This window comes from Bidens hawaiensis, unplaced genomic scaffold, assembly GCF_021521415.1.
Source record: "Bidens hawaiensis isolate Kalapana, Puna unplaced genomic scaffold, B.hawaiensis_p1.1 tig00030780_1, whole genome shotgun sequence".
Classification (NCBI taxonomy): domain Eukaryota; kingdom Viridiplantae; phylum Streptophyta; class Magnoliopsida; order Asterales; family Asteraceae; genus Bidens; species Bidens hawaiensis.
In genome coordinates, this window is record NW_027495144.1 from 196,682 (window position 1) to 213,939 (window position 17,258).

At 33.5% G+C, this 17,258-nt stretch overlaps 1 protein-coding gene across 1 annotated transcript; it reads right to left on the reverse strand.

Annotated features, from left to right (window-relative positions):
- Positions 1–2,749: 2,749 nt before the first annotated feature.
- Positions 2,750–16,012, reverse strand: LOC143580991 (homeobox protein knotted-1-like LET6). The gene is made up of 5 exons (XM_077063882.1): positions 15,862–16,012; positions 6,691–7,031; positions 5,698–5,983; positions 3,323–3,570; positions 2,750–3,171 (listed from the first exon to the last, which is right to left on the reverse strand). The coding sequence occupies exons 1-5, from the start codon at positions 16,010–16,012 to the stop codon at positions 2,968–2,970; spliced, it is 1,230 nt and encodes a 409-aa protein (XP_076919997.1). The 3' UTR covers positions 2,750–2,967.
- Positions 16,013–17,258: the final 1,246 nt, after the last annotated feature.

A 17,258-nucleotide genomic window follows, 5' to 3' on the forward strand; every position in this document is an offset into this window, starting at 1 on the left:
AAAGACCAACTGGATCCGCAGGTTCCACCATGCTCAGAGACGCGACGTCCTTACGCGCAGTACGCAAGCTGCTCCCGCAGGAAACGCCTCCCAATGGTTGACGTACTCCGCCTATTCCCGCAGCTACGGATACTAGCCATCAGGGAAGGCTACCCGCACAGCAAGGCTACACGCACAAGGCACTAACTCTCAAAATAATTCAGTAATGTCACCTGAAGAAGGAATGAGCAAGCCGGGAACACTCCCGCCCAAAGCCGGGAATACTCCCGCCCAAATGAGCCAGTCCGTACGATACTGGAGGATCTTTCGTACTGTACCTGCCAAGGTATGGACAAAAGATCTGACCAAAGCTACGACAGCTCACTGACAACAGTACGACGGGCAGCACGCTCTAGTACTTAAAGTCACTATCAGCCGCTGCCTACTCACCAACCCTTGTCGGGGCACGCCATAGCCTGCAGTTGGTGGAAAAGGAATAGTACACAGCCGGCCTGGTCACTATTAGCCGCTGCCTACCCACCAACCATCAGCATGGCACGTGCGTAGCCCACAGTTGGTGGAACAGGAATACTATTCAGCCGGCTGTACCTGCTTGGAAACCTACCTTCGGCTATAAATACCCAACACCTTGGAACGGTATCATCATCTTATATCTCCGTATATTATCTGATATCTGCTCTAGTCATTTCTCTTAATATACACTTATATTCAAGAGCAATCTAGTCTGATTCTCACGCCGGAGGGTGGTCACAAGGAGGTACCCCCCCCCCCCCCTTCTCAGTGACGAGCTCACGGTGTCTGTTTTGCAGGTCATCGGAAGAATAACCATCTTGCCGGACACAACCCTCGTGGGAAACATCTATTTAACCCCCAGATTATCCGTAATCTGCCCGGGGTCGATTAGTGTTTCTTCATGATGCTATAATAAAGAAATAAATAATTAACTTGTTTTTAATGTGAAAAAAAAAGGTTGCTAATCAGCTGGCTTTCTTGTGTAACGGTTGCGTTGTGATGATTAAAAACGTGTTTTATGTTCATGTTTCTTGTGAAAAAGGTAGTCATAAATTAATAATTCAACTTAATTAATTACTTATTTTTAATTAGTTGTACGGTATATGAAATTGTAATTGTATTTGCTATATTATTTTTCTTTCAACTTTAATTTATTTTATTTTAGGAAATGAGTATTTCCAACAAATGGAACCGGTAATGTTTAAACAAATGTTATCTAGGTACTCTCTAGTTAGATGTTATGGAATGAGTATGTATATGTGCAGATATAGGGAATGCATGTGAATCTTATACGTGAATTTTGATGTATTTTGTACCTAGTGGTGAAGCTTAGACTGGGGAGGGGAGGGGATAAAGTTTCGGATTATGGGCCTTACATGTATACTATTGGATCTCCATAGGGGTTCTGGCGGGCTTTATGGGCTCAGTTATTAGAAACATGGTCCATTGTATAGATAGGTTGTCCAACACCTAATTACATAAAATGGACTTGAAACCAAAACTCCTAAATTATAGATACGAAGATAAATAATATCATCAATATTGTCATCACAAAATATGCACCGACACAGTGAATAATTTAAAAGAGTACAATCTTATTATGAGAAGAAGACACACTGAAGCAGAATATTCAAGAAAATATCTCAGCATAATCAATATATTTGAACACTAAGACATATTCTTCCAACATGCAGACGTACTCAGCATGTCACATCGGCTTTTCACGCATTCATTTATCCCAACGCTACAATACTCATCCTTCTCAGATGCATGTCTAGTCAGAATGCCATACTAGCTTTCCACTCATTATTCTCACAAACTCATGTTACCAGAACGCTACAATATACATATTTCCCAATGCAGCCCATACTATATATATATATATATATATATATATATATATATATATTAAATACAATGTGTGAGAAAATAAAAATGGAAAGCAACCACACATACCCAAGGGCTGGAGCTATGGATTGTGGATACCTCCATGCAACATGTGGGAAGGGCATGCGTATCATCATCGGCGGGCTTCTTTCATCCGCGTTGAAGGCTGTCTAAGAAGTTGTCACTATCTATCTGAAATAGTTTTAAAACAAGGCATGAGAATCTTATCAAGAAAATTATTATGAGCTTTCGAGTTTAAAAAAATATATCAAATTTTCCCTATAAAATGAGAAGTTGTCTAGTTGGAAAATCATCCACAAAAATCCTCTTGAATACCCTCTTCATCATAGAAGTCCTAGTCCTAACTCCTAATGAATGAAACCTTGTCCCAAAAGAGAATGTATTTTCAACAACTTAAAGGGTAGAAAAAAAAAGTAATTGAAGTATAAAAAATTGTGATTTTCTCCTATATCAAAGGTTCTAAAATATGAAAATTAAATAGGTTTGAAAATTATATTAATAATAATTAATAAATATAAATGTTTATTTAACAAAAAAAATTACAAACGAATATATGTAAACAAATACAACGGCTGAACGAACACAATTGAATATACGTAAACGGATAAACGTAAATTAACATTTACGGACGAGACATATATTCATATTCGTTCACGGTGAAAAAAAAATATTTGTTCATGTTTGTTAATTTGTTATTAGCAACCTGTTGAATAGTTAATGAACGGTTCACTCAATGTTCATATGTAATGTTTGATACACAACTATTTCTCTTGAAGAACCCATACCTGTATTAATTTAGTTATTCGACATTCAATGTCAAAATAGGCAAGCTAAACACGAAATACATTACTACTGGCAGTAAGCACATAAGTTGCATAACGAAGTCTAGAATAAATCAAGTTCTAAGGACAAAGCAGAAACATTAGAACCAAGAGGCACAACATCCAACAGTTGGCAAACTTGTAAAACCCTTATCCATTCAATCGTGTTCATATGCAGACCGATCATTTTGCCCACACACCTTGATTGCATTTATTTCTTATAGCCCTAGAGAAGTGAAACCTCCATGGGATAAGGGTTCCCAAGGATGTTCATGTTCTCCATGAAATAGTGAGGATGAGCAGCATCCATTACCACAAACTGCATGTCTTCAGACGGCTTCCAGTGTCGTTTCCTTTGGTTTATGAACCAGTTATTTATCTGTTTCTGGTCTAGTCCCGTGGATTCAGCAAGTGCCAGCTTTTGAGCCTCCTAATACAAATAATGAAAGCCTCGTAAGTACTATATATATTTAATCAAGTATATATACGGAGACAATGAGAATTATTACCAAGGAAACCTAATAAAATAATTTCTCATAATTATGGTACAGATAATTAAAGTATTGGTAAAATTTAATTACCGAAGGATATGGCCACTTGTAATGCCTAGTCCACCAGTCAAGCAATTGCTGGCGAGCCTCTTTCGGTAGCTTCCCTTTCTTTCGCTTCTTCATGAACTCTTGCTTGAGACTACCTAAATAACCGCTATATTTGCGCAACAGCTGACCCTTCAATTCTCGATCTTCAGCTTGAGGATCTACCAGATTGTTATTCACATCTACCTCTTCATCAGATGATCCATTTTTGTCCATACCTCCTTCACCACCAGCTGATTTTTACATCAAATTATTACAGAAATGAGCAAACAATATGCAACCATGAAAGTGCTTTTAGGCACAAAATTAGTCCTCGTAAATGCTATAATACGGTTATTTTGATGCATAAGGAATTAGTTTCTTTAAGATATTACATTCATAGGATATATACAATTTTATTCTGTATGGGGGGCCTTTTAATGAAAATGACAATGAACCTTAAAAAAATGTTTGCTTAGACATACTGTATCAGATATGAGATTGAGTTGTGTTGGCTCATCACCAGACCCCTTACTTTCTACCCATTCTGTGATGAAAATAGTTGAATCAGATGACTCAGAACCAAAAACAAATACAGATTTTGCCCTTTTGGGGATAGAAATGCAAAAATATAACCTAATGTTAATTAAAACAGACAAAAAGAAAACTTAACAGGGTGAAAAAAAGAATGTAATTTAACCTGATTTTGCCAAGAAAAGAGATAAATGTACTTGAGTATATCAACATTTCAGGGGTGAAAAACTGAAAATTAGTACAGTCTATTTCACTAGTAAAACAGTGCAAAGCTTCCAAGGTGGAGTGAACAATTCATCATAATAGTCCATACACATAGATACTTAGGGTCCTCCCCCTACAAATGTTTACATTACACATGCATGTGGATCAAACATAGCACCATAGGGTCATAAGATAGATCATTGATGAGCCTTCATATGTCCAAAGATGTTTCATGTAACTCATACATAGGAAAATGTTGAACAATAGAAGAAATTAAAGAAACTTTCACAAGAATTATGACATAGAACTGTAGGTGAACTATTTGTCAATTCTTGGAAAATGTGTTTACACAAGATTTGATAAAAACACTTATTATCAATGATATAAATAATATAAATATTATTCTTTTTAGAATTTTTTAACAATCCAGTGTTTGTGGAAAAAGTATTTACTATTTTGATGTTCTATGAAAACTATTTACCAAACTAGTGTTTTCCTTTATTTTCTATTCATCTTTAATTTTAAATTCTTTTATTAGAGTCTTTTAATTTTTTTTATTTAGTTAATCGATTATTTATTTTTTATAGCATAATGCTTATGTATGTTTTTATCCATCAATCCAGTATCTTTTTTTTTATATATATTTTCTTATCGGTCAGCTTTTCTTTTCTTTTCTTTCTTTCTTTTTTTTAGTATTTTTCACTAATTGTTATAATTCTTTTCTTCTTTTATTTATTTTTTATCTACTATTGTCAAATATAAAAACAAATAAATCATCTAAATAAATTCAAAATGAAATAAGAAACATAAAAAGATAACCAAATATTAAAACTTAACCTGCTACGAGCCACGAGTCTTAATATCAAATATAAACAAAAATATGAAATTCAAAGAACACAAACAAAAAGGCAAAAATGCCAAATGAAGTTGAGTCGCTACCGATCTCTACAATTATAAACAAATTTAAAAAAAATGTGTAAAATAAAATGAATATGCTACACTGAACATATTTAAAACGAAAAGAATCCAGAACATTAGTACCAGTTAGGTTCGTTACCGTACTTTAACTTAACCCAAAAATAAATTCGTAAATGAACATATTTAAAACAAAAAAATAACATAATTTGGTAAAACCCAGACATTGCAGTGATTATTCGACGTGGATTTGATCGGTATCGGTTAGGTTCGTCAAAGTCTCGAAACTAAACCTAAAAAATAAAATTCATAAAATGAATATATTTAAATAAAAGCAAAAAATAAATACATTTGAAAAAAATTAAAAAAAAATAAAAAGAATAGCAATGAGATAAAAAAAAGATAAGAAAAGTTTTGTTGATAATATATAAAAAAAGGTTAACTAATATAAAAATGATAAAAAAGAAACTCTAATATGATGATTTAATAATAAAAGGTGAATAGAAAATAAAAAAAAACACTAGTTTGATAAATAGTTTTCATAGAACACCAAAATGGTAAATACTTTTTCCACCACACTAGTTTGGTAAAAAATTCTTGATGATTGGTATTAGAAAAAAAAAATAAAGTTAAGATAATAATATTTTATTTAACTACTTTTACAAGAAATCAAAGTTTAATCTTGTTTATTAGAACAAAGAAGAGAGAGAAAGAGAGAGATGATGCACCAGAGTCTGAAGTAGAGATTGAGATGGCTCTGAACTGGGATTCAATTCTTGAGAGAAAAACCATGGCTTCTTTAAAGGGTTTAGAGAGTTCTTGTTCATATTTAATGAGCATCTCACAGTACGCTTCCATGAATTGATCAAGAGCTGGATCTTGCCCAATAATGGTCATATTATTCATTCCACCATCACTAGTACCAGCACATACGGACCGACCGGACATCGCGGCCACCACCGACGCCCTACACGCTTCCTCTAGTCTCTCCACAACTTCAGGTGGTGCTCCTATCTGTATTTTTATTTATAAACAACTGAAAATTGATTAGAAAAGACCTAACCAAAATCAAAAGGGAGTTACATATATATAGAAGTGGATTTTTCATCCACTCGATCCCGCCAATATTAACCTTACTATCCCTATTACGAATCCGAAGATAAGTATAATGAATAATCGTCTCTGTTTTTTTTTAAACTTCATTAGCTCCTATGTCTATATTTAGTACTGGTTAAATCATAATTCTTTCATTTTTTTTTTCAATAATAACACGAAAATACATGATTTTTAAGATGAAATATAGGTTATAGAATGATTTTATCATATATATATATATATATATATATATATATATATATATATATATATATATATATTTTGCATTATGTGGTTTCCTGCAAATTTATTCTCTTGTTCAAGAGATTATATTTAGGTGCCAAATGAAGAAATGACAAATAAATGATGTCACATATAGAAACACACAAATCAAGAAATCCCACCTCTGGGTTTCTTCTACTACACTACTAAATGAAGCAGTAGCAATGAAACACACAAACCCCCTGGAAACATAGTCACTTCACTTGTCACAAGATTCAAAATCTTGATTGACTGGGCTCTTAGATTGCACCATTTGCAGAAATCAAAAGATACCCACTTTCATTTCTTGTAAAATTTGTGAAATATAGATCTAGAGAGAGAGAGAGAGAGAGAGAGAGAGAGACCTTTTGGCAGTTGAGATAAGCTGATAAAAGACGAGGGTAATGAGGATGAGACATGATCTTAGCTTTAACAGAAGAAGAGGGGTGGTTCATGAAACCTAACCCTACTCCATCATTGATATTAATGTTGTTGTCTTGAAGCATCATAGCAGAAGAGAAAATTAGGTTATTGTTGGTGGTGGTGTTATATGGACCAGGTTGAGTTGGAGCTGGAAGACACAGTGATCCAATGTTGTTATTATTGTTGTTATTATTATTATTACTATTACTGCTGCTATTTATGTTGCTGGTGTCTCCAAAACTCATCAAACATGATGAAGTACCACCTCCATCTCTCTCTGAACCTTTTGTTTTTTTTGGGACTAAACTTACTGTTTGTAAAGATATGTATCACAAGTATGGGGAGGTACGTGTATATGTATGTATATTCTAGAGAGAGAGTTGAGGTTTGGCTTACATGATGAGAGAGAGAGAGTGTTCTCCCGAGATTTAAGCTTACAAAAGTGGTGTTTTTGTAACATCTCGAAATTTCTAAAGTAATATTTAATATATTATTTTGTCGGGTGAAATAAACGAGTTAGTGGAACGATAATATAATAGCAAAATATGAAGACTTAGTAGGATAGTTAGATGGGATTAGATAGGGACCAAAAGGAAATATGGGCTTTCAGTCCATGGGCTTAAGGGAGTATAAATACCCCCTTAAACCCCAATCATTTCCATTCCATCCATTTATCCATCCTAATCTCTACACACCCCAAAACACACAACCCGAACCAAGATCCAAAGGCGAGGACCCGAGCTCATTGGTGCTAGATCGTCGTGACGAACCAAAGCAACAAGACCAGCTCGTGTTCGTAGTTCGACTCATTTACGGTACGTTTATATCGAGAACTTGTTCATTTAGGTTTGGATTAGTATAGAAATGATAGATCTGTGTTTGTATGGTAAAAACGAATCCAACAAAGCTAAACTTACTGAAAATGGTTACGATTTGATGGGTTAATCGATTGATAAAAGAACCCGTAACCTATATGCCTAAATCGCACCCTTTAAACATCGATGTTAGGTCGATTTGATGGTTGGGGTTTGTAGGCGCTGGTCAGACGATTCCGTAGATACCTAAATCGAGTTATTTGGTTAAGAAACGAAGACGATTAAGGACGAACAGTAGCTGCAGCCGACAACTTCGCCTGCAAGCTAAGTTCGCCTGATGACAACTTCGCCTAAAGCTAGGTTCGCCTAAGGTTTTACTTCGCCTAAAGCTAAGTTCGCCTAAGGTTTAACTTCGCTTAAAGCTAAGTTCGCCTAAGGTTTAACTTAGCCTAAAGCTAAGTTCGGTTAAGGTTTAACTTCGCCTAAAGTTAAGTTCGCTTAGAAAATAAATTAAAAACCTAATGGAAAATGTGTTAAGACAGTTAATGTAAATAAAATTTTTCCAAGCTGACCTGGCAGCTCGTCCCCAGCCAGGGGCTCTGCCCTTTGGACCCTGCTAGGGGCTGCCGCCCCTAGACCCCGCTGCCAGGGGCGCTGCCCCCGGACCCCCGTTCGTTGTGTGTCATATAAAGATAGAAATACAATATGAGTAGTGATAGTTAATTGATACGTATACTTGTTATACAGTCAGCCGTGCACAACTGAAGAAAGGGATTACGATTAACGGTGAACGTAACCGTGTTCAGGTGAGTTTCTAGCCCCATTTCCTTGTTATGTTTTCGGGGTTGTGTGCATACTCGATGTGAAGTGTGAATACACTTACCTTAAGTGGTAAGTGTATGCTATAGATGTTATACGAGGTAGCTATTATATAATACTTGTTGGTGCGTGAACGATCTTCGGATATTGCACGCATCGCCAAGGATAGTGATTGCCAAGTGGTTATTAGTGTGTATGAATGCTATGATGTGACTTGCTTATTATGTAAATGATATGAAGCATGTTGTAGACAAGTAGAGGTAGAGCGTGTTAGAAGTGGCAAGAGTGTAGTAAGAGTGTTAGTGGCACGACGATAGTACGTGGTAGGGTAAGCCTATACGTGACTACGTTATTAAAGCGGCAAAGTGGCATAACGTTATACGTTATTAAAGTGGCAAAGCGGCATAACGTTATACGTTATTAAAGTGGCAAAGCGGCATAACGTTATACGTTATTAAAGTGGCAAAGTGGCAAGGTGGTAGGTGTAAATAAGAGGCTAAGTGGTAAGGTAAGCAGGTTAGATAGTGGACTACGTGTCTGCGGATACGTATATGATGCATGTAGTGGTTGTATGATAAGTTGCTTGATTAACTAGAACTCACTCAGCGTAGCTGACTTTTAGTATGCACGCAGGTGATCAGACCAAAGAACTAGCATGAGGATGGCACATGGCATGGATTGAACGGCTGGCATCTTAAGATGGAAGAAAAGATGTTTTAAATATAATGATTTGTTTTATAGTATCAGAGAAGAGATTGAATGTTTTGTAACGAATGCTTCAAGTAAACGTTTCCGCGAAAGTTTTAATTAACTCTGATTGCAAGAACTGTGTTTATGAGTAAATCTGACGCTAAAGTAGGGCTACTGGTTTGGGGCCTTACAGTTTTTAACCTTTTTTACTGAAAATCCTAAATAAACATAAGGCCAACTATTGATCTTTCAAAAAATAGATAAAACTGTGTAATAAAAAGTGAATTACATGAAAATGTACCTATCATATATATGTAAATTGTGTTGCATGTTGAGAAATCAGTTTGGCTATGATGTGGTAGCAGATTATCTTTATAAATATAATGTTTGCAGAATATAATCAATATTTTTTTGTTTTTCCACCGGCCACCCCAAATCCACAAAGGCACACATAAGATCTATCTGGTTTTGGTTGATGGATCCTTAGGGGTGCGAACGAATCGAGCCGTTGGCGAGCTATTCGAGCTCTGATAGTTAAACAGCTCGAAATAAGTCGAGCTTTTTCGAGCTCGAGCTCGAGCCAAGCTCAAGCCTCAAATAGAGCTCATTTAGTTATCGAGTCCGAGCTCAAGCTTTGCATGGGAAGCTCGTTAAGCTTGTCGAGCCTTAACGAGCCTTGTACATTTTTAATTCTTACCTCTTTTCTACTTTTATGTATTGATTTCACACTGCATAGCTGAGCGCGAGCTAAGCGTAGGCTCATATAAAGTTTTTCTCGAAATATATAAAAATAACTATAAATCCATATAAGTTAATTAATAAATAACAAAACGAGCAAAGCCCAAGCTTAAAAAAATAACTCACAAGCTAAGCTCTAACTTGAGTTTTTGTATATCTAAACGAGCCTAGTCAAGCTCAGACTTAACTCGGCTCGTGTACACCCCTAGTGATCCTGTCATTATGTTAAATTTTGCTAAACCTCACAAGCTATATCCTTGAGGCTACTTTTTGAAGATTTGTAAATTACGGACTTGAGTCTTTTAAAAAATTTATTTTCACTCTTTGTATTTTATATTGGAAAATTTATTCCTTTTAGTCCTTTTGCGTAATTTATGCGTTTTCTTTTTGTTGATTGGAAACATGTGTGAGGCATGTGATGAGCAAATAGATAATTTTCACCACTATAAACTAAAATACCTTTAAATTTAAAATAAATAAGTTAAAACAAATAATTTGATGGGACCCACATAAAGATAGAGAGATTGCTTTCAAAGAGACTATCGGTTTAAAATCAAACAACGAATACATATACAGAGCATGAGGCGTATGTTTGTATGTGTGTATATAAACAGCTACTAATAAGATATGCTGTGAAAGGCTACATGGTGAAATAAATGGATATAACATTAGAAACAACATGCAACATAGATACAAGAAGATAAATAACATGCAAATTCCAAATAACATGTAGGCAAAAACTGAGTCTTTATGAACCACCTAGACAACATTTGCATATTTTTCTAAAAGTTTTTAACCTTAATTATATGTTTTTATAAACTCCTATTATGAACCATATCCTCAAAGATGTACAACCCTAGTAGATCATGTCTAATTCGCCTGCACCAATTCAATTTAAGATTGTCTCTACTCCTCCTACCTTCCAAAATGAGGGTTTCCACCGCTCTCAATGGCTATGTCGGGTTTGCAACATTTGCTAATTTTCAAACCCGAAAACTCGAACCGTTTTAAATCTTTTATTTTCATGAAAGATTATTTATTCATTTATTTATTATATTATTATTATTTATTTTTATTTGTTAAGTTACAACCTCGACTTTAACACTATATTATTATTATTATTATTATTATTATTATTATTGTTGTTGTTGTTGTTGTTTGTCACACCCCAACCTAAGGCGGAAATACCGGTGCGTGATCCGATTGCTCACAGCTCGAAGACACTATCTTAGTATAAAAGTGAGGATATCTAATTAATTATTTTAACTTCAACGTACAAACACATTTCCAAATATACAAAACAATTCAAATAAACAAATATGAGTTCAAATAAAGTTTAACTTATTTATATCCTAAAATCTTGTCTACGTGTCCAAGCTTCAATCTTCCATACAAGTAACCTGCATATGCGTATAAAATGGAGTTTTGTCAACATAAAGTTGAGTGAGAATATCACCAATTTGACACAACAATAAAATAAGCATAACGTGATAAGTACGAATAATGAAATCAAACCGTAAACAAGTATGTGGACCGTTGCCAAGCGAATCGGGCATTGGTCACCAACAGGAACACCCGCTATATGATTGATTGAATAGTAATTCCCAATATATGATTGATTGAATGGTAACACAAGTAAGCAAGTAGCACGTATGTTTGATTAAATCACTTCACAATAACACGTATGCATTTGTTTGAATATATATATAGTATGAAAGTATGAATACGTACGCATATGTCCCCAAAACGTTTATGAAAATCGAGTAAAATAGGGGAATGATAAACTCACTTGATCGAGTAAGCCAAACAGGAATGTATACGACAAGAAAGCGGAAATCACGCTCTTCGAGAATTACCGACAAGAATCCGAATTAAATAAAATTATGAATGAATTATAAAGGATGTAATACGTATGATGAATTTAGGATTGCGATATGATTGGAGTTATATTTATGGTCGGGTACTTTATGGATTGAACGATTGATCTCTACTAATTATTGTTATTATATTTAATTATAAAAATCATTGTTTTTTATAAAATCGAGTTTACGTACAAGTAGTTTAAATAAATATGATATGAGATCTACTATAAACGTTTAAATATAATATTATCATAACATTTATATCTTAGAATCCTTAACGAAAATCGATGGTAAAAATATAATTTATACCTTTAATATGTTTAATACGTTCATTATGGTTTGTTTAAAACGAATAATAATAATATGTATATATATATATATATTTATATATATATATATAAATATGAGTAACTTTATAAAAACAACTTAACAACAAAAATCCTCAATATTAGTGTCGGGTTTTAAATAAAATAATGATGATTTATTATTAATAATATATATATATATACACACATATATACATAGACACACGAAAACTCTTCACGAGACCAATTGACACGAAACATTAACTCATGACGTCGGTTTTAATAAAATATTGTTTATTGAATATTAAATATTTGCTATAATATATAATAAACAATTAAAATAAACTAAAACAAAAAAAATACCAAAAACTAGGCTGGCTGGGACTCGAACCCGCGCCAGTGGCCCTTCAAGAACATTAACACACACACACACAAGCCGTCTGAGCTGGTGTGTCAGTTGTTGAAGGTTTGTAAACACGTTTATATATACAAAAGCACATAAAAACCAATCACAAAAACCCTAATTCTTCAATTGATCAATCAGTTCAACGTTCGTTTAATTAACACTAGGGTTATCGTTTATTGTTGTTATACGAGCTTATTGCAGGTATTAATTACCTTGGTTGATGAAGGATTCAGGGGAAACGGCGATCCCGTCGCCGGCAGCACGAGCAGATCCAGACAGACGATTATGAATGATATCAATATAATTAGGGTTAGGGCTTTTGATCGCCAAGTTATATAGAAGGTGCAGACGAGAGCAATTGATTTATGGTGAGTTCTAGGGCTTATAATCGTTTGTTAGTTTAAGACGGTTTATTGATATCTCAATATGCAAAGTACAAGATCTTGTTTCTTAATTGAATGACTTGTTTAGGCCGACTTCAATGGGAGAAATCACGAACATGATTTAATCCCGCGTTTAGAACGAAGATTAAGGCTCAAGTAACCCTAAACGGGTCGTGGATTTGGGTTAACGGGTCATGGGTATGGGTTTGGTAAATGGATCATAAAAATTATATAGAAATTGCATTCTTAGTCCTTGAGGATTTGAGATGGAAACAATAGTGGGCTAAAGTTTATATTCGGGTTAAAAACGTTCGTTTTCTAAAGTTATATATAAATATATAAAATTATAATTTTATAAAATGTCTCGATAAACGTGTTTATTTTTTGTTGTTAAATTTTTTTCCCGAACGTAAAACGGGTCGGGTTATGGATATAAGTTTGTTAGTTGAAAAACCCGAGTTGTTACATTATTATTATTATTATTATTGAATCATAAATAATTACTTTCAAGTTATTAATATTATTTTCATATGTGCAAATACTCGAATCTATGTTCATTTCATGTTTACATGTGTAATCGTTAATTTGACACGTTGAAGCGGGTATGTCTAGATTAATATTTTAACATGTAACATAAATAATTATAGTCATCTTAAATTAATTTTTATCCTAATTATTTTATTTGATATCTCTTATTAAAAGAAAAGCATCTTTCTATCATATTTCAAACACAACTCTCTCTTCAAGACTTATCTACTTAATCCTATTCTAATCACAACTATAAATACCCTCAATTTTCATCTTTTTTCTTTGCTCATTTATCCCTTCTTCTCTCCCTAAAAATTCCTCCAAGTAAGTTTCTAATTTATATTCTTCATATTTTCTTTGGCCTTAGTCATGTTTAATGTGTTTGTTCTTCATTTCCTCTTATTTTTCTTTTTTTTATAATGGTTTTAAAACCATCAAATAATCATGTCTATGATCCTATCTAGTGTTGGGTGGTGGAGACAAAGAACATAAAGTTGCAAGATGATCTTTAATTGTCCCACCTTAACTAGTTCTTACGTTCTTGAAGTTTTTGTTTTGTTTAATTTATTTTGATTCAAGAACCATAAGGATTTTGATGATGCACGACCAAACATATTATACTTATCATACCAAAAGTGGTTCATAATTTTCTTTATCAAAATCCATTTCAAAGCATCAACAATATTGTTGTTCGCAATGTTCCGGATTTGACAGTAGAATTGTTTGACAAAGGTTGAGCAATAAATTGGTCATAACAAACTGGAAAAATGCAAGGTCAAAGCCATAATTAACTTTATTGAGTTACTGTTCTAACAACTATTTATTTGTATTTCTATTATTTCGTATGACTTCACAGTCATAATTTTAAAATTAGTGTGCAGATTTGTACCCTCTGTGAAGATCGACTATTTTAGCTTTTCTTAGGTCCGAATCTGGGCAACCGTTATAAAGCAAAGTTGTTCGTTACATATTAATTTAGTTGACTGGAGATGTTTATAATTTTTGAGAAATTATTAATATTTTTAAATATTTATGCAATCGGTGATAGAAATATATCCAAAATTAATTTCGTTTTTCTTGTTTCTTTTTCAACTCCTAGTTGTGTTATTTTAATACATATATGTTTCTTTGACTTTTATTTATCCAGCATATTCTAAAAAAGCCTTAATGACTTGGATTAAGGATTACTCATTAGAACTCAACCAAGCTTAACCAAAGACCCGATCTTTTCATTCACTAATCAAGGTGAGTAATCGCACTCCCTTTTTTCTATTTTACATTTTGGGACTTTATGCGTACACAACTTTATTATTTATTTACTATACAAGTATATACTGAAACACAATTCCACTATTTGCATATTGTGATATTGCTCGATTAGTTGCTAAATGTTACATGACTATGTGTTTACAATTTTTATAGTTGGTTGACATCTCATCCTTATTCTCATAGTATGATTATACGCCGTCCGAGCAAACATGTCTGAATATAGTGGCGTGTTGAAAAGACACTTTTATTTTATGTTTTGCTAGTTGATGTGATACACATTATCGCAAAGAATTGTCATTTTTATCATTATAAATATATATATATAAAACTTGTGATTACTTGCTCAACATTATTGTTGACAAAATATATCTATTTTTACGTATATCGCAAGTAGCTACATGGGATGACTAAAGATGCAAGACATTAGCTACACCTTAGGTTTAATAAAATAAAAAAACAATTTATATGTATTAGTTCAGGTAATAGTTTTGGGATGATTTTTGATTTGTAAAACTCTTGCGTACGACGATTCTAGCAAATAAATTAGATATTCACACTTTTTATTTATTTTATTGACTTTTGATTTGTAAAACTCTTGTGTAAGACATGTTAACCCTTTTGTTTGTATTTTTTAATGTTAGATTACTATTACTAATTTTATGCATATTTGTTTTTTATAACTTTTAATGCATAAATTTTTATATTATTTCGAATATACCGACGAAGACATGCTTATTTTTATCTAGGGACCGACATATATAATTGAAATTAGTTATAGGAATATAATATTTTTTTTAAAAAAGCAAAGAAAATACTAACATGTTTTTTACTATGTGTTTGGATACTAACACGTCGTTAACCATGTGTTTTAAGACCAAACTCATCTTTGACCATGTGTTAAAAAGTCTAGCACGTCTTCGACGACATGTTATACTAGCACGTCGTCGAAGTCGTGCTAGACTTCTTAACACATGGTCAAAAATAAGTTAGAAGGGTACATTTTTGGAAGGGAATATCTTATTGAATAGTAACAAACTTTCAAAAGTGTTCCAATTAAGTCACTCATGCAATTTTTTCCTAAATTGGGTCACTAAGGTGATGTTTGTTTTTGCTTCAAATATCTTCAGGAGAGTAATGTCTGCAGGCGCGCAGACAATCAGCTGTGAAGACAGTTTGTTTTTTTAAAAGAATAAGATCTGCAAACAGCTTATAACTTCTTAAAACAAAAGCTATTGAAACATGCTTCAAACGTCTTCATCCTCCACAACCGGTCGTCCAGCCCTTCCAACCCTAGCCACCGCCTCCGTCGCTCCTCCACTCGCCGGCAGCCATCGCCACCGCCTCTGCTCCTCCTCCAGGTACACTCCTTCTCTTCCTCTCTCCCTTGGTTCCGGTCGCCATAACCACCGCCATACCGCCTCCTGCTCTCTCCCTTGGTTCGGTCGCCATACCGCCGCCATAACTACCGTTCGACCACCTCCGTCGACCCCCCGCTGCTTCATCATTAAACCGTTCGACCACCTCGTTCTGGTGGTTGTGTTTTGGGCTGATTTGGTCTGCTTATATAAATTGAAAGAGTCGAGAAGTTTTATCGTGATTCATACAATCCGTTCAGTTTCTCTCTCAAACATCAATTTTGTTCATCTTCTGTTAATTTAGGGTTTTGATTCTTGAATCCGTTTGTTTTCCAGTTTTAGTCTTTATGATTGTTGTAATCAGTAGATAGATTCTAGTGTACCAGATGTGCTATAAGTGTGTATTTTAGAGTTTGATTGTCTGGTTGTTTTTGTTTGAGAGTTGTTGAAGATTTATGAAATTGGTAGTAGTTTTCAGAGATATATGGCAAGATTGGTAGTAGTTTTCAGAGAAGTCAACATATATAAATGATTTCTTTTATTTTGGTCCATAAACTTTCGTCTTTAGGAAAATACATTTTAAGAAAAAAGAGTGTGTCGGTTTATGGTATTTGACCCAAACCACCTTTGATTTGTTTTTGTTAAGCCATTTGTTTTTGTTATGGTATTTGTTTTTGTGCAGCGGATCGTGAATTCATGAGTCAACTTCGAGATCAAATAGCACAACAATTAATGCAAAACAATGTGCTTTGAGTTTATTTTATGTTATGTGTTTTTTAAACTTGTTTTTAATATTATAATTTTATGTAACTTGAATGTTAAATAACTTCTATCCAGTGAGATAAGTTTGATAATTTACATATTTTCAGTTTATGCAGACAGTATCAACTTATAAAAACAAACAGTCTTATTTTTTCAGCTTATAGAGCTTCAGACCACATCTTCAGCTGCAGACATAAAAACAGATGAAATCAGCTTACAGACAGTTTATGTCTGCAAAAACAAACAGCACCTAAATCTTCAAATCGAGTCTCCCCGATTTTTTTGTGTGTCAAGAAAGAAATAGAGGATAAGATTTGGGAGTCGGAATTTGCAATATATGTAGTTAAATTTAAATAATTTAAAAAAACATTAATTATATTAAAATTTAAAAATAAAAAAAAATCACGTCGCCACTACGTCAACATAAAAAAAAGGATAAAAAGATTTCCTTTGTAAAACAAAAAAGTAAAAGGCTAAAAAAATATGCTAAAACCTTTAATTTAATAAAATATAAAAATTGAGTGATTTAATTGAAATACTTTTTAAAGTTAAGTGACCTAATAGGAATACTTTTGAAA

What these genes read in the sequence shown, in the direction of transcription:
- LOC143580991 (XM_077063882.1), bottom strand. Translation starts at nt 16,012, where the DNA reads ATGGCGACCGAACCAAGGGAGAGAGCAGGAGGCGGTATGGCGGTGGTT. An exon ending in CTTATCTCAACTGCCAAAAG is followed by an intron (nt 5,984 to 6,690) that starts GTCTCTCTCTCT and finishes ATAAAAATACAG; the next exon opens with ATAGGAGCACCACCTGAAGT. An exon ending in AATCTCTACTTCAGACTCTG is followed by an intron (nt 3,571 to 5,697) that starts GTGCATCATCTC and finishes TGTAAAAATCAG; the next exon opens with CTGGTGGTGAAGGAGGTATG.